Source organism: Cryptomeria japonica, chromosome 8 (genome assembly GCF_030272615.1).
Source record: "Cryptomeria japonica chromosome 8, Sugi_1.0, whole genome shotgun sequence".
NCBI lineage: Eukaryota > Viridiplantae > Streptophyta > Pinopsida > Cupressales > Cupressaceae > Cryptomeria > Cryptomeria japonica.
In genome coordinates this window covers 741,005,990-741,028,897 of record NC_081412.1, presented here as the reverse complement: position 1 = coordinate 741,028,897, position 22,908 = coordinate 741,005,990, and the positions used below count along the sequence as shown (strand labels likewise).

The window sequence follows — 22,908 nt, the reverse complement described above, 5'->3', positions numbered from 1 at the left end:
AGCTAAATCCTCCTCTATCACCAGTTTATGGCATCAGCAATATGGTCACCTGAACATTCACTATTTTGCTCAGCTTGTTCGGGAAGATTTAGTACATGGCCTACCTGAAATTCAAACTCAGAATCAGCGAGTTTCTGAAGCTTGTTAGGCTGGGAAGTAGCACAGGACACTATTCAAGGATGGTGACTTGTGGCGAGCCTCTAAGGTACTGTTATCACAAAAGCTTGCACCCTTGCTGAGCTATCAACTCAGCAACCTTGTGAAACATGGAAACAACCCCGAAGTGTGGGACCTTGCACAAGGGGTTGAATTTCCAGAGAACGCCGACTTCCTTCTCAATCTAGGTGCAAGTGTTGAACCAACTCAACACTTCAAAATTTACTCCTAATCCTATCCTAACAACTTGCAGAGGAAAAGGGAAGAGGGAATGCTTAAAATGAAAGGGGGTGATGCACCAAGATAAGAGATTGTTTCTCTTCCTACTCGAAATGACACAAAGCATCAACTGAGATACCTAGGAAATGCACAAACTTCAGTTGTATGAATGACCCCAATGCATGTATGGAGATTAGAATTCGCTGAATGTTAAGAGGGGAGATGGATTCTCACAAGTCACTCTCATAAATAAATTAACACAACATAAATGAGAGAAGAGCCATAAAACATACACCTATGATGAAGGTAAGGAAACATAACAGCATACATAAGTTGAAGAAAGGCAAGAATAGCAATTTCAATTCATTCAAAGGCCAATGGCCAAACTTACAGTTGCAATACAAGAGTAGTGGAAGAGCATAGAATAGCTCAAGCCAGTAGGGAGAGAACTCTTTACAATGAGGCTTAACAACATTTATATAGAAAATTGGTTACAAGAGGGATCATGACCCTTGTGTGTGTAGGGAAATGTCAGTCTGAGAGTGCAGGGAAGTGCATGCACTTGACTTCTGTACATGCAAGCAACCTAGCCATACCTTGAAAAAGAAACCCTGAGAAGGGTGGATTGACTGGCCTTCCAAAGTCAGAGCATGCAGACATGACATAAGTTACCACAACAAGCATGGCCCTGTACCTCTCTAGATGGAAATCCTGCAAAAACATTAAATGCACCCCTGTGGCTCCACAAAAAAAGGTGCACAAGTCACAAAAGTCGTCGGAGCATTTAAAGCTTTAAGTGTTCATCACGCCATCTGGAAGTGTTGCAAACCGGAAAGAAGTTCGAGGACTTCGGAAACTCGGGTTCCCGAAGTGGGGAAGACAAGGAAGGAACTTCATAACCTTAGGGTTTCGGAGTTTTGGGGAAGGGGAAGGAGAACCGTGGAACCTCGAGGTTCCGGAGTTTCGGGAAAGGGAAGAAGAGACTAAGAAAAAGGAAAAGGGGGGACCTAGCAAAGGAACTTCGGAACCTTGGGGTTTCGGAGTTTTGGGGAACTGAAAAAGGCTAAGGAAGGAACTTCGGAACCTCGGGGTTCCAGAGTTTCGGAGAAGAGGGAAAGGCAGCAAGGAAGGGACTTCGGAGCCTCGGGGTTCCGGAGAACAACGAAAAGGCAAGGAGGGAAGGAACCTCGGAACCTCGAGGTTCCGGAGTTCCGGGAAAAGAAAGGGGCTAAGGGAAATGAACCTTGGGGTTTCGGAGTTTTGAAGAAGGCAAGGAAAGGGAACTTCAGAACCTCGGGGTTCCGGAGTTTCGGGGGAAGAGAGAAGGAGGCTTAGCAACCTGGGAGCTTCGGGGTTCCGGAGTTCCTGGTTTGAGGACTAGGGACTTCCTCCAGACAAGGCAACACTTCACACTTCATAAATCCACTGCTTTTCTCCCTGATCAACAATCTCTGATCGGTTCTTATTGATGGACCAAGGGTGTCATAAAATGACAACATTTTTTGCGATTTCTGCGGGATGCTTGCCTGCTAAGCATGAAGTCCAGAAGCCTTGAGCATCCATTGGGCACTGAGTCACAACTACAAGAAAAAATAAAACTCTCTCCTCTATAACCTGCAAAGGATCAAGATCAGCCATTCAGAAGAGGAACAACTTGTCCTCGTGCACTTCTTGGAAAACAAGAAACCTAACTAATATTTACATTGTTACAATAAGAGGCAATTGATGCTTTTGCCTCTGTCAAAAAGGAACCTTTTGAAGGAGCTGATCCTCCTCATACCATTGTTACATTCACCATCTAGTTGCAATGGTTGAAATCTCTTGTATGCATGCATTAGATTATACATACTACTCATGTGGTGAAAGAACACTTCGCCATTCACCTTGCCACCATAGGGAAGCCATAGAAAATAGCCACCTGAGACATTTGGGGATGCATGAAGCATACACATAGTAGCAAGGGGGAAGTTTTTTAGGAGTTGGCTAGCATCAAAAGAACTACTCCTTGGAAAAGAGAAGGCATCTCTATTGTACAAGGGGGCATCATTTTTTAAACAATAGCCGACCTCCTCTTGGTGTGAGTTGAAACCAAAGGAAAAGGCCTCAAACTCACATGGTGATGAAAAGTATACCATATCTTCGTCTTGGCCTGCACAAGGGGGCTCTTCACGCACATCAAATTGGAAACTTTGAAGCTCGGGTATACTGTCAAGTTGAGCAACCAAAAGACTGTCGGCATGACCAACATGTTGTTGCTCAATGTCGTCAAACTTGGCATGTTGGTCCCAAGTGAAACATTCAAGCTCAAGCACATCATCCCTAATGCCAAAAGAAACATCTTCACCCTGAATGAAGACCTCATATTCAACATCATCACTTTCAGGGACAAGGGAGAACCAACATACATCATAATCACATGTGCTGATATCCAACTCATCAACACAAATCTCAGGTTTATGAGACACCTCCAAAGAAGAACTAAAATCTTCAGATTGTCTCTTTGTTTTTGTTTCCTCCTCCTGGCAACTAAATGCAACAACATCAGGTTCATGGCATGATCCATCCGCCATGCAATTTGCAGTAAAAACGTTACCCCTTGTGCCCTCCTCAAGACTAGCATGTTGCTCCAGAGCTACCACCAGGAGAGGTGTAGACATATCCTTCTCCTCATGAACAATAAAGAAAGGAAGATTGTCAAATGAGAGGACAATGTCCTCCTCTTTACCTTCACACTCCTCATGATCAATGACCTGCTGCTGCAACTGTTTGTTCTCAATATCCTCTTGCAGCATTGCCGATTCCTCCTCCTTTAGAGCATATGAAGACTCACCAATGGCTGATTGAACCCCTTCGTCATGATGAGGATGGGAACCATTCGTCGTCCATACAACAGGTCCGCCCTTAAAAAGGGAGATAGCATCAGGAAAGGGCCTAGGTGGTGGGGTGTTTTGCAAAAGGCACTGAGGAGAAGGCTCTTGTATAACAACAACTGGAGCTCCCTTGAAACTTGGAACTTTAAAACTAGGGGGGGAAGTTGAAGGCTTGGGAGGTCTCCCCTGCCTGAAGCTTGGGATTTCAAACTTAGGAACCCTAGGGGTAGAAACCTCCTCCTGTATAAGCCACATCTCTATGGTTGCTAGTTGCCCAATTTCTTTCTTCCTTGCAGAGGCAAGCTTCCTTGCAAGGAACTCCCTATGTTGTCTTTGGCTCCCATCTGTTGTTGCTGAAGCTGAGCCTGATAAGCAAGCTGATCCTACTATAAATCCCACTCCCGTTGTCTATTCAACTCCTCCAGCTGCTTGGTGAAATTAAGCAACACACTTTTGATTTCTGCAATTTGCCTTTTTTCGTCATCTTGGGGCTGGTTGGGCTGCCAAGAAGGTTGAGCAGGGGTGGGTGGGTGGCAAGCATTAGGAAAGTACCCACCTATTGCTGAAGTGAAGTTGTTTGGGTTGAAACTAGGAGCAGTACTAGTTCGGTCCTGTTGGTAAGGAGGGGAAAAATGGCTGGCATTCTCATAGAATGGGGGTGAATAGAAGTTACAACCATGATATGAACTCATTTTAAAGCATTTGAAAGAGATGGAGCTTGTTTATCAAAATGCCTAAAGAGAGCCTACGGACCCTCTCAACCAGAGACTGATAACATACAACAGATTCACCAAATGATTGCAAAGTTGTCAGGTGCTTGAAAGATGTTGCCTGCAAAAGCTTGATGAACTGAAGAACACACCAAATCCTCAGTTGGCTTGGGCTTAGGACTGCATGACCTCGGAACCTCGGGGTTCCGGAGCTAAGAACTTAGGCACCTCGGAACCTGGGGGTTCCGGGGAACTGGACCTGCGAATTTCGAAACCTGGGGGTTCCGGAGAACTGGACCTGCGAACTTCGAAACCTGGGGGTTCCGGAGTTGGTGACTTGGGGACCTAGGGGTTCCGAAGTTCCAGAGTTGCGATGACTTGGGAACCTGGGTGTTCCGGACTTTCGGAGAAGGAACTTCGCATGAACAAGAACTGAACTTGTTGAGCAGAGTCGCCAAGTGCTTGAGAGATAACTGCCTCTAAAGGTTGAGACATTAAGAACAACACTGAATCCTTAGCATGTATGTCGAAATTAAGTCCTACCAGGTGTGCCAAAAACTATTATCACAATAGCTTGCACCCTTGCCGAGCTATCAACTCAGCAACCTTGTGAAACATGGAAACAACCCCGAAGTGTGGGACCTTGTGCAAGGGGTTGAATCTCTGGAGAAGGCCGGCTTCCTTCTCAATCTAGGTGCAGGTGTTGAACCAACTCAACACTTCAAAACTTACTCCTAAGCCTATCCTAACAACTTGCAGAGGAAAAGGGAAGAGGGAATGCTTAAAATGAAAGGGGGTGATGCACCAAGATAAGAGATTGTTTATCTCCCTACCTGAAATGACACAAAGGAAATACCCAAGAAATGCACAAACTTTAGTTGTATGAATGACCCCGATCCATGTATGGAGGTTAGAATTCGCTGAATGTCAAAAGGGGAGAAGGATTCCCAAAAGTCACACTCAGAAATAAATTAACACATCATATATGAGAGGAGCCACAAAACATACACCTATGATGAAGGTAAGGAAACATACACAGCATACATAAGTTGAAGAAAGGCAAGAATAACAATTTCAATTCATTCAAAGGCCAACGGCTAGACTTACAGTTGCAATACAAGAGAAGTGGAAGAGCATAGAATAGCTCAAGCTACTAGGGAGAGAACCCTTTACAATGAGGCTTAACAGCCTTTATATAGAAAATTGGTTACAAGAGTGATCATGACCCTTGTGTGTGCTGGGACATGTCAATCTGGGAGTGTAGGGAAGTGCATGCAGACATGACATATGTGACCACAACAAGCATGGCCCTGTACCTCTGTTGATGGAAATCCTGCAAAAACATTAATTGCACCCCTGTGGCTCCACAAAAGAAGGTGCGCAAGTCACAAAAGGTGTTAGAGCATTTAAAGCTTTGACTGTTGATCACGCCATCTAGAAGTGTTGCAAACCGGAAAGAAGTCCGAGGACTTCAGAAACTCGGGTTCCCGAAGTGGTAAAGACAAGGAAGGAACTTTGGAACCTCGGGGTTCAAGAGTTCCAGAGAAGGGGAAGGAGAACCTCGGAACCTCGGGGTTCCGAAGTTCCGAGAAAGGGAAAACGAGACTAAGCAAAAGGAAAAGGGGGGACCTAGCGAAGGAATTTCAGAACCTCGGGGTTCCGGAGTAACGGGGAACTGAAAAAGGCTAAGGAAGGAACTTCAGAACCTCGGGGTTTCGGAGAAGAGGGAAAGGCAACAAGGAAAGGAACTTCGGAACCTCGGGGTTCCGGAGTTCTGGGGGAATAGAGAAGGAGGCTTAGCAACCTGGGAACTTTGGGGTTCCGGAGTTTCGGGTTTGCAGACTAAGGAACTTCCTCCAGACAAGACAACACTTCACACTTCATAAATCCACTACTTTTCTCCTTGATCAATTGGGGCAGTGCTGGTCCATGGATTGTATCTTTGATCGGTTCTTACTGATGGACCAAGGGTGTCATAAAATGACAACAGGTACTACAGTTGGTTCACGCTGATGTATGTGGTCCAATGAATACACCTTCTGTTAGTGGGTGCAGGTATTTCTTGCTTTCTGTTGAAGATTTCAGTCGTAAAATGTGGGCGTATTTTCTTAGATAGATTTCACATGTGTTTCCTGTATTTAAGAAATTTAAGGCCTTAGTAGAAAAAGAGTCTGGTTGTTCTATTATTACTTTTGGGTTTGATAATTGGGCCGGGGGGGGGGTAGTTTTGTTCTACCGCTTTCTCCACTTTTTGTGATACATATGGCATAAAACGTCAATTAACCACACCATACACCCCTCAACAAAATGGCGTTGTAGAACTTTACAACCGCACCATTACAGAAATGGCTAGGTCAATGTTGGAACATAGAAATGTTCCTAAGAACTATTGGGTAGAAGCAGCGTTTACTGCAGTCTATCTCCTTAATAGATCTCCTAGTTATGCTGTTAAGGGGAAGACACTTGAGGAAGTCTGGATTGGTCGCAAACCTAGGATTAGTCATTTGAAAGTTTTTGGCTCTTTAGCATATGCATGGATTTCAAATGCCAAGCGCTCCAAGTTGGATTCCACGAGTCAACAGCTTATGTTTACAGGGTATAGTGACAACCACAAGGCTTACCAGCTGATTGATGTAGACACTGATCGTCTTATCTTCAGTCGTGATGTTGTCTTTGATGAAGAACGAGGACCATTTCAGGTTTCCTCGTTTGAGGATAATTTTGAGGATTCGCCTTTGAAGGCTTCTTATTTAGGTGTTCGTCTTCCATTTGGTTCACCTGATGGGAGGGATGATGCAAATTTTGAATTTGATGGTGCACTACCTGAATTTCCTCCGGATGATGCTAATCTTCCACCTGTTCCAGATCCTGTTCCACCTTTAGTTCCAGTTATTCCTCCTGCATCTGATGTTGGTACTTCTACTCTCCGGCCTAAATGGTGGGCTAAAACCATCAGTGATCTTCGTCTTGATGAGCTCATTGAGGGTAGATCTTCTAGAAACAAGAGCAAATAGCAGTCTACAGTCAATTTTGCTCTCATGGCCAACATTCATAGTATTTATGAGCCTCAGACATATAGAAAGGCCAAAGGGATTCCAGAGTGGGAACAGGCAATGGACGCAGAATAGCAGAGCCTTCTGAAGAACAACACCTGGGTTCTTAGCCTTTTGAAGAACAACACTTGGGTTCTCTCTGATCTTCCTCCAGTGAAGAAGCCCATTAGCTGCAAATGGGTGTATAAGGTCAAGTATCATGCAGATGGTACTTTAGATAAGTACAAGGCCAGATTGGTTGCTCAAGGATTCACACAGCGGGAGGGCATTGATTATGAGGAGACTTTTGCTCCTACTGCCAAGATGAGTACAATTCGTCTTCTTGTTGTTGTTGTAGTTCAGTTTGGATGGAAAGTCCATCAGATGGATGTTAAGAGTGCCTTCCTCAACGGTGAGTTGCATGAAGAAGTCTACATGACGCAGCCTCCTGGTTTCAAGGTTGCGGTAAAGAACATCAAGTATGTAGACTCATGAAAGCACTCTATGGACTCAAACAGGCTCCTCGAGCGTGGTATATCAAGATTGATCAGTACTTGGTTGCTCATGGTTTTCAGTGTAGCCCTTTTGATAGTAACTTTTATATCAAACACTCTGGTGATGATGTTCTCTTTCTTGTTGTCTATGTGGATGACTTGATCATTACTGGCAGTTCAACACATTTGATTGCATAAATCAAACAAGACCTGTGCAAGGCTTTTGATATGACAGATTTGGGGCTTCTCCATTATTGTTTAGGTGTTTAGGTTTGGTAGATTGATGATAGCATTTTTATTTCTCAGTCTAAGTATGCTAGGAACTTGCTTGACAGGTCTCGAATGCAGGATTGTAAACTTGCTTCCATGCCCTATGGAGACAAGACTGAAATTGTTAGCCAAGTCTAATTCTCCTCCTGTAGATGAAACAAAATTCAGGCAACTTGTGGGTAGTCTCATCTATCTCACTACCACTAGACCTGATCTCAGTTTTGCAGTGAGCTTCATTTCATGCTTCATGATAGCCCCGAAGGCTGATCATTGGGTAGGAGCGAAGCGTGTGCTGTGTTATGTGAAGGGCACTTTCGATTATGGACTTCTTTACACTAGGAGTCATGATCCTGGACTCAATGGTTTCATAGATTTAGATTGGGCAGGTTCGGTTGATGATAGAAAATCAACATCTGGGTATGTGTTCAGTTTGGGATCTAGTGTAGTCACATGGACTAGTAAAAAGCAACAGGCAGTGGCTCTCTCCTCAACAGAAGAAGAGTATCGGGGAGCAGTTAAGGCAGCTTGTGAGGTAGTTTGGCTTCGCCGGATGCTTGCAGATATGCAAATATCTCAAGCAGGTCCGACTCCCTTGTTCTGTGATAATCAGGGAGTTCTCAAACTTGCCAAGAATCCCGTCTTCCATGAAAGAACCAAGCATGTGGAAACTCATTGTCATTTTATTCGGAAGCTTGTTGAAGACGACTCAGTTTAGTTGCAGTATGTTCCAACTGCGGATCAGATTGCAGACATTCTCACCAAGTCTCTTAGTCCAAATATGTTTGCTAAATTCAGGGGGTAGCTTGGTGTTGTTGACAGATTGACCATTAAGGGAGGGTATTAGAATAATATTATTTATTATTAATTAACTGTCAATTATGTAAAATTTTGTAATTAATTAGTTTGTTTTTATTTACGACTGTTTCTTTTTAGAAACATCGTTGTTGTAATTATTTATAATGATCTATTGATCATTCTGTAAATACAATTCATATTTCTACTAATTACCTGTTAGTAATAATAGCTTGCTGGCCTATGAATGAATTAAAGAATTTTAATGTTGTCGATGAGACCGAGAGGCCTAAGGGACCAATAGACACAGAACTAACACGTTTTCAAATTCTTTTCCATTTCGGTTCTTTTGTTATGAATCTCAAGTAAGAATCTCACTGTTTTGTGAAGCCTTGCCTTCTCAAAAAGCTCATTCAAACTGTACACCTTCAAATCGTTATCAAATTGACTACGGATATCTTCATATGCTTCACACTCTTTGATGAAATGCCAGTCAGTTTCCATCACCCCCACGTTGCAAAAAATGCAAGTCCTTTCTTTCCATTCTTCTTTGGGCACTGTCCATCTATCTGTTTCACATCTCAGATGATAAGAACTAGTTCTCAACTGCAGAATTAGAATTTTAGCCTTTCCCTTATTTTTTCATCAGGCTTCCACATGAGGTTAAATTCTTTGATATAGTATTCTTTTTTCCTGCCTATCTTTTTTTTCTAGATGGCAGTCCTGAATTTTTCTAACACCAACTTTTTTATCTCCTCATAGTGTTAGGACCTTCATGATTGAAGGATTGACTTTTGCCATTGTAAGATGACATTGGAACATAATTCTTTGTTGCATTTGTTACCTATGAATAACATGAATTCACTTGAATAAAATCAGAGGTGGCAAATGACTATTGGTATTGGATTGATCATTGTAATTTGGGATAATTGGTGATAGAGCTCTTATGTGCTGAATACACAAGTCTATACTGATAACAAGCTTGTTAAATTATTATCATAGTTTGCTTCACATAAGTTAGAATGCCATTGACATCAGGTACTTCTTTTGTTAACTTTCATTTGTCTGAATCACTGAATCTAGTCCTTCATGATTTATTTTGTTCTCAAGTGATTTACATTAATAATCCCATGCATTTGCTCAGATAACAAACTAAAGAATTATTCCCCTTTTGCATTCACAATAACCTTGAATAAAAATCTGGATATAAATACCAAGAGAGGCTTGCAGAACGCATTCCAGTGGATACATACAAGGATGGAAAGTTATAAATTTAGTTCTAGGAAGGATATGTTAAAGTGACTACAGAAAGTGTAAACATGCTTGAACTTGACTCAACTTATCCCTTTTTCTGATTTGCAGAGATGAGGATGCGTTGCTTAATACACAGTGTCCCAAGAATGTGGAGTTGAGGTGGCAGGCAGAAGTAAGCTCCAGCGTCTATGCAACACCTTTAATTGCTGATATTAACAGGTTCTGACATTTATTTCTCGAGTAACTTTTGTTTGCATGACTTCTTCTGCCATTTCCTTCAATTTGGTGTCTTTAAGAATAGCAATGAAATCAAGTTATGTTTCCATCATTATGTAATGTGGTTTTGGACTTGGGACTTTATGAGAAAGTATACTAAGTAAAACAATGAGAAGTAGGCCACACTGTGATGCAGGCGAATCCAACTAGGTATCCTATTAATACTTCTGCAGCTATTTAAGGTGTTTTCTCAGCACTGTATTAACCATTGTAGATACTATAATTTTGGGGTTAATCATTAGCTATGATTGTTACAGTGAACATTATCGGGCTTCACATTCTCTGCAGTGTTTGCCTTGTTACTCTTGGTGTATTCAAATTATTATATACCTTTCTTTTTCTTCTTTTTTCCATTTTTTGAAAGAGGCTAGAGGACTCTCATGACCATAGGTAACATATTTGTACTTTGAACAGGATTTGCAGTGGTATTTGGAGATTCTCTTGAATTTTAAGTTTTTAACATATTTGATCTTTTTCAAAAAATTTAAATTACATTTGCGCATTCTTTTTTACTTTACTACTAAATCTCTCTTTGCACTACACTCAAAGTTGCCTTTGCACTCCCTTGGTTGTTTCGCTTCTCTTACTTTTTTGGCCAACATCATAATCATCTTATCAATTTTTTGGGTACAAAAGTGAAATTTGCATATTCTCACATGGTATATTTGGTAGTAAATGTTTATCAAACATCAGCTTTTCCACATTAGCCTGTGCCTCCTGGGGCATAAGCTCAGATGCTAGCTTCTTTTGTTCAGTGAATCAACATATTTCAAAAAACACAACTTCTCCTTTCAGTGTTATCACATTGATGCTACATAGGTGATAGTTATTCAAAAAGGCAAGCTAATAAAATGACAGATCTTGAACCGTTTTGCTCTGGATCTTTATCGGTTTTCATATTTTCATTGAATTTTGCAGTGATGGTAAACTAGACATAGTGGTTCCATCTTTTGTTCACTACCTGGAAGTGCTAGATGGTTCTGATGGAGACAAAATGCCAGGTATGTTCCTTTGCCTCGTGTTTATTTTTTGCAACTTATTTGCATGGCATGCTTCACATTAACTTTGATCATGCTAAATGTCCCGTGGTTGTCGTAAAGTTGGAGAATTATCAATTTTCTTTATACAAAAGAGATATTTTTTTATTATTGTAGATGATAAGATGTGATATTTTTTTTCTCCTTTTTCAATCTTGTAGGGTGGCCGGTGTTCCATCAGTCAACTTCTCATGCAAGCCCACTTCTCTATGATATTGATAAGGATGGGGCCAGAGAGATAGCCTTAGCAATGTATAATGGAGAAGTACTCTTTTTCAGGTACTGAACAGGTGGCTTCTCTATCAATATGCATGGTGATATGATCATGATGGCAATGCTGCTTGCTATATAAGGTATGGTGTTGTATCTGATGATTTATTATGTTGTCTCTTGGTTGCAAAAGGACTTCGGGATACTTAATGCAAGAAAAATTGGAAGTTCCCCGTTTACGTGTTCGCAAAGATTGGTATGTTGGTCTAGAAAAAGATCATGTAGATCGTTCTCATCCTGATGTACATGATGATGTTCTAATCCAGGAGGCTATTGATCAGGAAGCTTTGTCCGGTAAGTGATGGTTCAGAATGCTTTTTAAAAGAAACCACTATAGCTGAATCCTATGACTTTTCCTTCATTTTGATCATATGTAGTTCGGGATATTCACATGATACATTCCATTCCTTCTAATTTTTAACAACCACCTTGAAGTCTATTAATTTGTTAAAAATCTCATATGTATGTATGCCTTACAAAATATATCCAAGTATAATGTGAGTTGTCATTGTAAAAGAAACACAATAATGAGATTTACCATTTGAAGCTCAACATCCATTGGACCAAAATATTATATGAATAACCTCCAATAATTGCTTTGTCTTATTTTATACAACAAGAATTAAATTTAACCCCACAAACATATAGTGCTCACAAAAGTCAAAATCTGTAGAATAACTAGATAAACTGTTCACCATATATTTATCAGTCATGGTCTTAAGACTTTATTCACCAATGTGGCCCAATTTATGGTGCGACAACATAAATGAATCAGAGTTTTCAGTTACAGATGACAAAGTTAGACTATGTAGATGCATCAAGCTTAAACAAGGTATTGCACCGAGTGCCTTTAGCTAGCAATAAATTCCCTTTAGCCAACCTACAACCACTTCTATCAAATGTGACATGCACTCCAACACAATTTATCTTACAAACGGAAAGTATATTTTTTGCAAGGCCTGGAACATACAACAGATCTATAGGAGGTTTTCCTCGTCCATCATGTAACACAAGATTACTTTATCTTTGCCAACAATCTTGTGTGAATTATTTTCACCAAGGAACACCTTACCACCATTGTATGCTCTATAGCAAAAAAACCACTCCTTGTACGAAATCATTTGGTATGAGACACCTAAATCTATCAACTATGAATCATCACTAGCAATGTTAGCATTAATAAACTATGTTACACCAAGTTTCTTAGATGGAGATATTAGAGGCCTGGAACATACAACAGATCTATAGGAGGTTTTCCTCGTCCATCATGTAACACAAGATTCTTTATCTTTGCCAACAATCTTGTGTGAATTATTTTCACCAAGGAACACCTTACCACCATTGTATGCTCTATAGCAAAAAAACCACTCCTTGTACGAAATCATTTGGTATGAGACACCTAAATCTATCAACTATGAATCATCACTAGCAATGTTAGCATTAATATACTATGTTACACCAAGTTTCTTAGATGGAGATATTAGGAAGTGAGGGGATGTATTTCCAAGATGATAGGGGATTGAAGCCTTTTTAGCAGACAATAGGGGACAACAATTTAAAAAATACAGAAAATTTCAAGAATTTATTTGGTAAGGGATTTACTATAGTCATTATATAACCATATTATGAACTATTGTCATTATATAACCATATTATGAACATTAGAGCTGAATTGAGAATTCACATGAGTCACATACAAATTTACAAAATTTATATAATAACGCATCTAGTATATTCTTTATATACTATATGATGAAACCTTAGAGCCAATTTGAATTGAGAATTCAATTCACACACAAATTAACAAAGTTTCAATGTGTAATCATTTGAGTTTTTAATACCATTGTGCACTAGGAATGGCTATATTTTGTTTTGTTTGAGTGACTTTAAATTTGTTTATTAAATTTATAAACTTAAATGGAATTATTTGAATAATGGGATATGCAAAAATATTGATTTGATATTTATTTATAAGTTTATGGATATATAAATGTAATGATATAATTGCTTCTTTTCTCTATGATGGATCATGGAGTGATTCGAAACATTGATACAAAAGGATTCTACATAGTTTTTTGCATGAAACTTTATAACCCAATCTCATGGATTGTGAAAATACCATGTATCTTACGATATAATTGTTTATAATTATATAATTTCTATAATATAATGAATAAATAATTTAATTTAGTCTTTTTTTCTTGCAATAATATTTTGTAATGCAGGTAATTTAAAAAAAGAAGATTGTTATCCATTAATGCATTTTTGTTGTTGTTCGAACTTGTTACAAATGCTCTACGTACACAAAGCACATATCATAAAGAAATCATAACCTTTTGAGAGAACAAAAACACCTTCCACGAGAAAGAAATCCATTTGAATGAAGACAAAAAAAAACTGTTCCAAGTCCATGCCTATGCGGAGGTCCTTATGATTTAAGAAAATACCTTGATCGTTGATGGTTTGATCACCCCCCCCTGCCATTAGAAAGCCATCAACAAAATACTAATTAGTAGTTAGCATGTGGATAACATTCACAGGCCACAAGGTTTTTTTAATTAATCCTAACTACGATGCCCCACAGACAATTTTCTTTTTTTTTTATCGAAAGGGTGATTTTTTAAATTCTTTGTAAGCTTTTCATAGGGGGAATGACCAATTGTCCTTGACATTTCCTTGTTACCTTTTTTTAAGAAGGTTTCCTGTGTGTAGTTAGGAATGGTGGGCAGATGTTTATGAGGCATCCTTGTGTCCTTGCTACAAGGACACTTGAAAAGGGCATGGGGACGTTCTTTTTTGCAATAAACAAAGCACATTTTCATCATTAGAGGATTTTCTTGTAGAGGAATTATTTGAAGTCTTTTTTTGCATCAATGAAAACATTAGGGACTGCAAGCTTGCCTAGACCAAGCTATCACCCATTTCTCATGGGGATCTTTGCACCTCTTTTCTGATACCTGTGTTGAAATGAAATAAGTCCCACCCTGGGATCTTTGCATCTCTGACTCCATGTAAGCCATCTAACAATCTATCCTTTGGACTTCTCGGTCTGTGCATTGGTAGAGGGGCTCTCTTTCGTTTCAGTTGCTTGATCAAATCATCATCAACCTTTTGTGGAGGCTTCTTACTCATTTTCGCTTGCTAGGGTTTGTGCTCTGTAACTAGGGTGCAATATCCCTTATATTGTGTTAATATATATATATATATATATATATTTCATTTTATGGATACCTTTAATCATTTCAGTACATTGTTATTATTAAAAAGATTAATTATCCACAATTTATTATTAACTAAATATATATTATTAATTTACAAAGTTTATTATTAATATTATATTACTTACAAATTAATAAAATCATCCACAATTTATTATTAATATCCTTGTTTATGTGCCTTATATATATTAAAATTTGTTTATATATCTACCGAAGGCACCGATTTGTATTTAAGGATCATACGTTGAATCAAAAGGGCACAACCCAAGAGATCGTGTTTCCTTGGAAGGTGTGATGTCCCCATTTTTGAAGAAGAATAATTAATTAAGTTGTCCCAATTATTGATATTTCTTAAGGATAGCTTAATTAATTATTTTAAGTAATAGTATTAAGTTAATTATTTATAAAGTTATCAAATAAATAAAAAATTAAAAGATGACTTTATATTTAATTAATTTAATAAAGTGACTTAATTTAATATTATATCATAAAGTCACTTAAGTGAAATAATATTAAATTAATATTATTTCTAGAAGCTTTTGGATGATGGATTAAAAAAGTATAAAAGGAGGTTTAGCTTAGCTTCTAATCATCCATGAATTTATATTTGATTTTGAGTTCTTGTGTGGAGAAGGAACCAGCTAGGGTTTCTGCCATTATTCAGCCTTTGGGAAGGGTAACTCTCATAGGTTAAGCAATTTTGAGGCTGTGAATCTATTAGCTGAGATTATTGCAGATGGGAGGTGATAATTTAGTCATCTCATTGGAGTTTAATTGGTGGCCAAGGGCCAAATTATGCTAGGGTTCGATTTGGAGAAGCATTGGAGACAATTTTGGTGTTAGGAGTCTTTATCAATTCTACTATCTAAGGGCTGATTGCATATACCATTTTCTGATTCACATTAGTTGGAGAAGTGCCACGATTATTGTTCATATGGCCTCATTCAAATGTTGTTTCTTTGTGGGTATTTGAGCATTCATCTTGGGAGGTCTTAGCAATCATTTTGGAGTATTTTGGAGGAGCTATTAGCTTGCTGATAATTGATTCTATGGGTCTGATATACTGCTGCTAGGGCATCATTGGACAAATATTTTTGTTCATATCTTCACTTGGAGGCATCCTTTGGTTATGGGTATTTGAAGTCAATTGCTATTGTCCTCGCAATCATTTCTATACCAATTTGGAGACCTTTATTTGCTGCATTTATTTATTATTGACATTCATATCAGAACAGGCACGAATTTTAAGAAAGGCACGATTTGGCAAGGTGAATGCACATAGTGGAGTGATATTGCTTGCTTCTTCATTGCTACATGTTGTGCTTTGCACACGCTCCCTGTCGCTGACAGGGTCCCCTTTCCTTTTTTTTGATCTTTTCGCCTTCGCCCTGTTGAGTTCTGCGTAGGGTGTTTCGCGTCCTTTTGAGCGTGCTCGTAATCAGTCCATGAGATGATGATGTCATGAGCGGAAGCCTGGAAATCCGTAAGATCAGTTTAACCTTCGGGCATTAAAAAGTTCCAGGAGATCGTTTAAACTTGTAAAATCACCTGAGATAGGCTTGGAATGGTAGAAGCTTGCAAAATTCCCCAAGTAAAAGATAAAGCGTCTTGTTGACGTGTTTTTTATGCACATGCGAACACAGAATAAAATTGTTGGTGTAAATAAATATTCATTTTGGATATTATTACACTTACTTAAGTTAACTTAGGATAATGCATCTCTTCGTAGTTTGGATTTGAGACACTTAGGGAAGTGTGCACATAGGGATAGAGTTTGTAGGAGAAATTCCACCTTTTGTGGTCTTATTTCGCTGTTACACTCCACATTCGGTGGGTCATCCACCTCTTGTGGAATATTATATTATTTCTCCTACCTACCCCTAGTATTTCTTACCTACCCTTGTTTCTTATTGAGCCACATGTCATATTTGTGTGCTCATACATCCATATGGCCTTGCCTATATAAGCAGGCCTATATTCAGTGTATTGGTTAATCCAGTTGATCATTTTGCATATTGATGAGAATACAGTTTGTTCTTGTCATTCTATTGTCTCTTTTATGCTTTTCATTGTGCCCTTGATCTTGGCAAAATCCTACATGGTATCAGAGCTATTGGGGCTTCATTGATCGGTTTTTGGAGACATCGTGGAAGGCTTCTATTTTCGGATTTGGGGATCTTCATTTTTTGGGGGCGTCATACAGCGATTTGGACATCACCGTTGAATTTGGGAGGCCGTTTCCATAAATTTCGACTATAAAGTCGACCTATTTTGGTGAGAAATTTTTTTTCCCCATTTTGGCTATTATCGTACGGATTTCGAAATTTTTTTAATTTATTTTTCTGAAAAATTTTGAAAAAAAAAATTTAAAAAAAAAAGAAAAAGTTTTTGTGTGTGTTTGGGGGTCCGCAGACCCCCGCAGACCCCCCCCCGTACCCACAGTGCGTGTGCCGCAGGTTGCAAGACGTACCTATTGACAGAGCCGTGACCCGTGCCGCAGGCCAACATCACCTGCCGCCACCCGCGCCGGTACTTGCCGTCCCCGTTGCCGCCGTCCGAGCAGGTTCCTTTGGCGACCGCTTCCACTCTGCATGCAGCCGCCACCTTCGCTGGCCGGTCAACCTCTCCCGCCGGCCCCCTCGGCACTGGGCTCGCTGGTCTCTCCCGCTGTCGGCGACCACCAAAAACAGGCGGCCCTGCGTCCGCCACGTGGCAGGCGGCCACTGGCCCGTGGACAATCCCGTACGCACAGTCATCTGCCACGCAGACCGCCCAGTCAGCCGTCCGTACGGTACGACAACTCAGTCATCTGCACAGTCACGGATGCCCAGTCAGCAGTCCGTACAGTACGGACGCCCAGTCAGCAGGGAGGCGAAGTTTTCGACGGTCATACGACCGTCAAATTTAACACAGTGACTTGCTGACGTTAGCGCCACATCAGCATTTTTTGAAATTTTTTTGACCCCTCTCCATTGGGCTTTTCAGTTTTGCAGTCCAACTTTGAAAGGCCATATCTTGCTCATTTTTGCTCCTTTTTTGGTGCAATTTTTTTTGAAATGGGCTAAAATTTGGTGATCTTCGCAGTGGTGTGGTTATTTTCTTATTTTGGTGCACAGGTTTTTCGGAATTTTCGGATTCTCTCAGTTGTACCTGTCCAACCCTCAATTCTGCAACTTCAAAGGCCTCGTTTGAGCTCATACGACCTCCTTTTCAGGTGCCGTTTTTTTTGAAAGTGCTTATTTTTTCGTCTACTTTCATAATCTATGATTAGATTTCAGAGATTTTGAGTGGAAATTGTACTTTCAGATATTGGTCTTATTTGGTCTATTAGGTACTTGTAAATTGCTTGGATCTTAGTTAGATCTCTTGCATTATCAGTTTGAGTCTCTTTTGGCCTTATTGAGGCAGTTGTAAAATTGTAATCAGAAGTCCACTTTGCCATTTTTTGCGAGTGGCCCATTGTATACGCACTACTTATAAAGTGCCAAATCATCACATTTGGGGGGGGGTTCTTTGATTGAGTGAATTTGGGGGGGTGTCTTGTGTGATTGTGCCTCTCTTTGTGCTCTTTCCATTTTTGTTGCAATGAGTCCTAATAAATTTCCACCTCTAACTCCACATAATTATGCATCATGGAAAATTAAAGTATGGAGTAAATTAATGGAAAAGGGTCTCACACACTACATAGATGGAACAATTACAGCACCACCTGATCCTAAGGCTGATCCAATTGCTCAATTAGAATGGCTCACAAAGAATTGCATGGCTTTTGGAATCTTACGCAAGTATGTATCATATGACCTCATTTTTCACATTGAGAAGTGTAAAACAATCAAAGAGGCTTGGGATATGTTTCAGAAATTGTATGGACAAGTTGATGAAATCAGAGGCTATCAGATTGACAATGAGCTCACAACTTGGATCCCAAGAGTTTTGATACAATCCAAGATTATGTCACCAAAGCAAATGAGCTAAGAGCAAAGCTTAAGGATTGTGGAATTGACAAAAAGGATGCTCAGTTGATATTCAACTTGTTGGATAAGCTTGCACCAGAATATGCAGCATTTGTGTCTAGCTTCCAAACTCATCGTTTGACAGTGGGGAGTTCTTATGTTATGCCTTCATTTGATGCTTTCACAGAAATGTTGATATTGGAACAATCTAAGTTGTTGAACATGGGGTTTCTCAAGTCTTCAAAGTCCAAGGCTTTGGTGGCTAATCAAGGGAATCAAGGAAGTCAAGGCAAAGATTCCAAGAAGAAGAAGAAGCAATCCAAGTCTAAGCCACACCAGGAAAAAGGACAATCATCCTCTCCATCACAAGGCGATTTTTCATCCTCTTCCAAGAAGGGGACACCACCTAAGAAGGATAAACCAACTTGTGCATATTGCAAGAAGTATGGTCATGATGAGCATCGATGCCACGCAAAGCAAGTTGATGAGTTAACCAATCGTCTCAAGAAAAACAACATCAACTTGCCATCCGCCTACACAAAGAAGGATTCATCTCCTTCCTCTTCCTCACAGTCTAAGGGAAAAGGGCAAGCATTTGTGGCTACAACAGGTTCTTCATAGCAATGGATATTTGACTCGGGTGCCTCATATCACATGGGTTCTACAAAGGAGCAGTTTTCTTCATTGGAGCCATCTAAGGTACCTCACATTTACATAGGTGATGATACACAAGTAGAGGTTGAAGGGAAAGGCTCAGTTGACATGGATGATGGAACATTTGAGAATGTTCTCAATGTTCCTAACTTGTCTACCAACCTTCTCTCCATCTACCAAATCACTCACTATGGGAATGGGAAAAAGGTTGAGTTTACAGCAGATTCAGTTGTGGTAAAGGAACTTGACGATGATGCCTTGGTAGCAGTGGGACAAGTCAATGACAACTCAAGGCTTTATTCATTCTCCCACTTTGTGCCAAGTTCACCTTCTAGGGCCTTGCTTACTCATTCAAATTCAGAAAGTAAGCTATGGCATGAGCGGTTTGGTCACCTCAACTACCGCTATCTTCAGCAGCTAAGCACTAAAGACATGGTCACAGGTCTACCTCGAATCAGTTTTTCAGAGGGTGTATGTTCAGGTTGTTCCATGGGCAAGCATCCCGAAGAGAAGTTTGATAAAGGGAAAACTTGGAGAGCTTTGGAAGTTCTTCAACTTGTTCATAGCGATGTAGCAGGTCCATTTCCAGCACCTTCATTTAGTAAGGCCCACTATGTTCTTACCTTCATTGATGACTACTCCCGCTTCACTTGGGTCTACTTTCTCATTCATAAGAGTGAAGTATTTGACAGATTTTAGGACTTCAAGACTTGTGTGGAGAAGCAATTAGGGAAAGTGGTCAAGATTCTTCGCACAGATAATGGAAGGGAATATGTGAACAAAAGACTTGAGGATTTTTGTACATTTGAGGGGATTGATCTTCAGCATTCTGTTGCATACACTCCACAGCAGAACGAGGTTGCAGAACGCAAGAATAGAACTCTCAAAGAAATGGCTAGCTGTATGATACATGCACGTTCTCTTGATCCCGCCTTTTGGGCAAAGGCTATCAGTTGTGCCACACACATCCAGAATCGGGTTCCTCACAAAGCTTTGCAAGGTATTACTCCTTTTGAAGCTTGGGCTGGTAGGAAACCGATTGTGAGACATTTCAGAGTCTTTGGGTGTCCACCATGGGCTCGCATACCTCTGCAGAAACGCAAGGCATTGGAACCTCAGAGTCGGCCTTGCATATTTGTTGGATATCCTGAGGGTGTTAAGGCATACAGATTGATGGATCCAGAGACACATGAGGTGTTCATTGAGAGGAGTGTTCACTTTGAGGAAAGCTCTTCTAGCTTAGCCTCTCTACCTCCTCCACCTTCCTCCATTGTGGATAGTGATGTTAGTGATTCAGATGATGAGACTCCCTCAACTCCGACTCGCAGGGTCCACTTGTAGTTGAGGAGCCTCGTTCTCCACCTCCACCTAGACCTCGTTGGGCTCGACAGACACTTGAGTCCGCGGGTTCTCTTGTTGGGGATCCTTCAGATACACGGAGAACTCGATCACAACATCAGGATCTTCCACATGCATTCATTGCTACCGCTTCCGATCCACAGACATTTAGGGAAGCATCAGGGGTTCCTGAGTGGGACCAAGCTATGGAGGAAGAGTATAGTTCCTTGATGAGGAACAACACATGGGATCTAGTCCATCTCCCTAAGGGGAGAAAGATGGTTCGATGTAAGTGGATCTATCGGACCAAGTTTGCAGCGGATGGTAGTGTGGATAAGTATAAGGCTTGGCTTGTTGCGAAAGGTTTCTCTCAGGTTGCAGGTGTTGACTATACTGAGACCTTTGCACCTGTAGCCAAGATGAACTCCATTCGTTTGACACTTGCTATTGCTGCAGCTCATGGTTGGGCTGTACATCAGATGGATGTGAAGAGTGCTTTTCTTCATGGTGATCTTGATGAGGAGATTTATATGGAGCAGCCACAAGGTTTCATCCAGGATACTTCCTTGGTTTGCAGATTAAGGAAATCTCTCTATGGCCTTAAGCAGGCTCCCAGGGCTTGGTACGCCAAGATGGATTCCTTTCTTCTCTCTGCAGGGTTCACCAGGTGTCATTCCGATCCGAATGTCTACATTTTGCGACAGGATGACTCTCACTTGATACTTGTGCTCTATGTTGATGACTTGATCATTACAGGGAGTACTTCATCCATCATTAGCAGGGTCAAATCTGCTTTGCTTGACAGATTTGCTATGACTGACTTGGGTCTTTTGCACTACTTTCTCGGGATAGAGATTTCACAGTCACCTTCTGGGATTACACTATCGCAGCCCAAGTATGCTCTTGATCTACTTGCACGCTTTCATATGGCTGATTGTAAGCCTGCCCCGACTCCCTTTCTTTCAGGAGTCAAGCTTGAGGCTCAGTGTTCTTCTCCACCAGTTGATGCCACTTTGTATCGTCAGCTTGTGGGTAGTCTCATCTACTTGACTCATACACACCCTGATATTTCATTTGCAGTTGGCATGGTTTCCCGCTTCATGCAGGAACCACATGAGCTTCATTGGAAAGCCGCCAAACGCATCCTTCATTACATCCAGGGTACACATCACTATGGGATTCACTATGCAGCAGGCACAGGACTTCGTTTGGTTGGTTACACAGACTCCGATTGGGCTGGTGATCTAGTTGATCGTAAGTCTACTTCTGGTTACAATTTTCACCTTGGTTCGGGCCCCATTTGTTGGCAGAGCAAGAAGCAACATGCTATTGCTCTCTCTTCGACTAAGGCTAAGTATCGAGGCGCTGTTAATGCAACGACTGAGACCATTTGGCTCTAGCAGATTCTCACCGAGTTTGGCTTCACCACTCCACGGCCGACAGTTCTACATTGCGACAATTAGAGTGCTATTGCAATCTCGAAGAACCCGGTCCAGCACCAGCGGACCAAACACATCGAGATTCATATGCACTATATCCGAGAGCTCATCCAGGAGTAGGTCATTGATTTGCAGTATTGTCCTACAGCAGAGCAGGTTGCTGACATATTCACCAAACCTTTCACCGAGAGTAAGTTCCAGCAGTTGCGAGCTCTCTTGGGGGTGCGGGATGTGTCATTAGGGGGGGTCAACTGACTTCTCCTTCCTCTCTTATGGGGGGGACTTTTTCCTCTTTGAGGTTTTGTCCTTCTTCTTTGAGAGTCTTTTGTACATTCATCTCTCTTTTGGGGGGGAGTTTTTTCCCACTGGGTTTTCTCCCTTTCTCCGTTTGTGAGAGATTGCATTGCATAGTTTTGCTTGCATTTGCATATTGTACATGGGTACCTATCATGGCCTAGTAGCCGGGACCCATCTTGCATTGTTGACTTGAGTCTTCATTCCCCTAAGTTGCACTTAAGGGGGGGTGTTGGTGTAAATAAATATTCATTTTGGATATTATTACACTTAAGTTAACTTAGGATAATGCATCTCTTCGTAGTTTGGATTTGAGACACTTAGGGAAGTGTGCACATAGGGATAGAGCTTGTAGGAGAAATTCCACCTTTTGTGGTCTTATTTTGCTGTTACACTCCACATTTGGTGGGTCATCCACCTCTTGTGGAATATTATATTATTTCTCCTACCTACCCCTAGTATTTCTTACCTACCCTTGTTTCTCATTGAGCCACATGTCATATTTGTGTGCTCATACATCCATATGGCCTTGCCTATATAAGCAGGCCTATATTCAGTGTATTGGTTAATCCAGTTGATAATTTTGCATATTGATGAGAATACAGTTTGTTCTTGTCATTCTATTGTCTCTT

General features: G+C 40.7%; 1 protein-coding gene across 2 annotated transcripts in view; it reads left to right on the top strand.

The window, feature by feature from the left end:
- The window catches only part of LOC131061435 (protein DEFECTIVE IN EXINE FORMATION 1), a 192,739-nt gene that overhangs the window by 66,027 nt on the left and 103,804 nt on the right, over nt 1-22,908 (top strand). For both annotated transcript variants that reach the window (XM_057995125.2, XM_057995126.2), the window contains exons 5-8: nt 9,906-10,016; nt 10,992-11,074; nt 11,272-11,389; nt 11,514-11,674. In XM_057995125.2, coding sequence (XP_057851108.2) covers nt 9,906-10,016; nt 10,992-11,074; nt 11,272-11,389; nt 11,514-11,674 — 473 coding nt within the window. The remainder of the gene's footprint in view (nt 1-9,905; nt 10,017-10,991; nt 11,075-11,271; nt 11,390-11,513; nt 11,675-22,908) is intronic.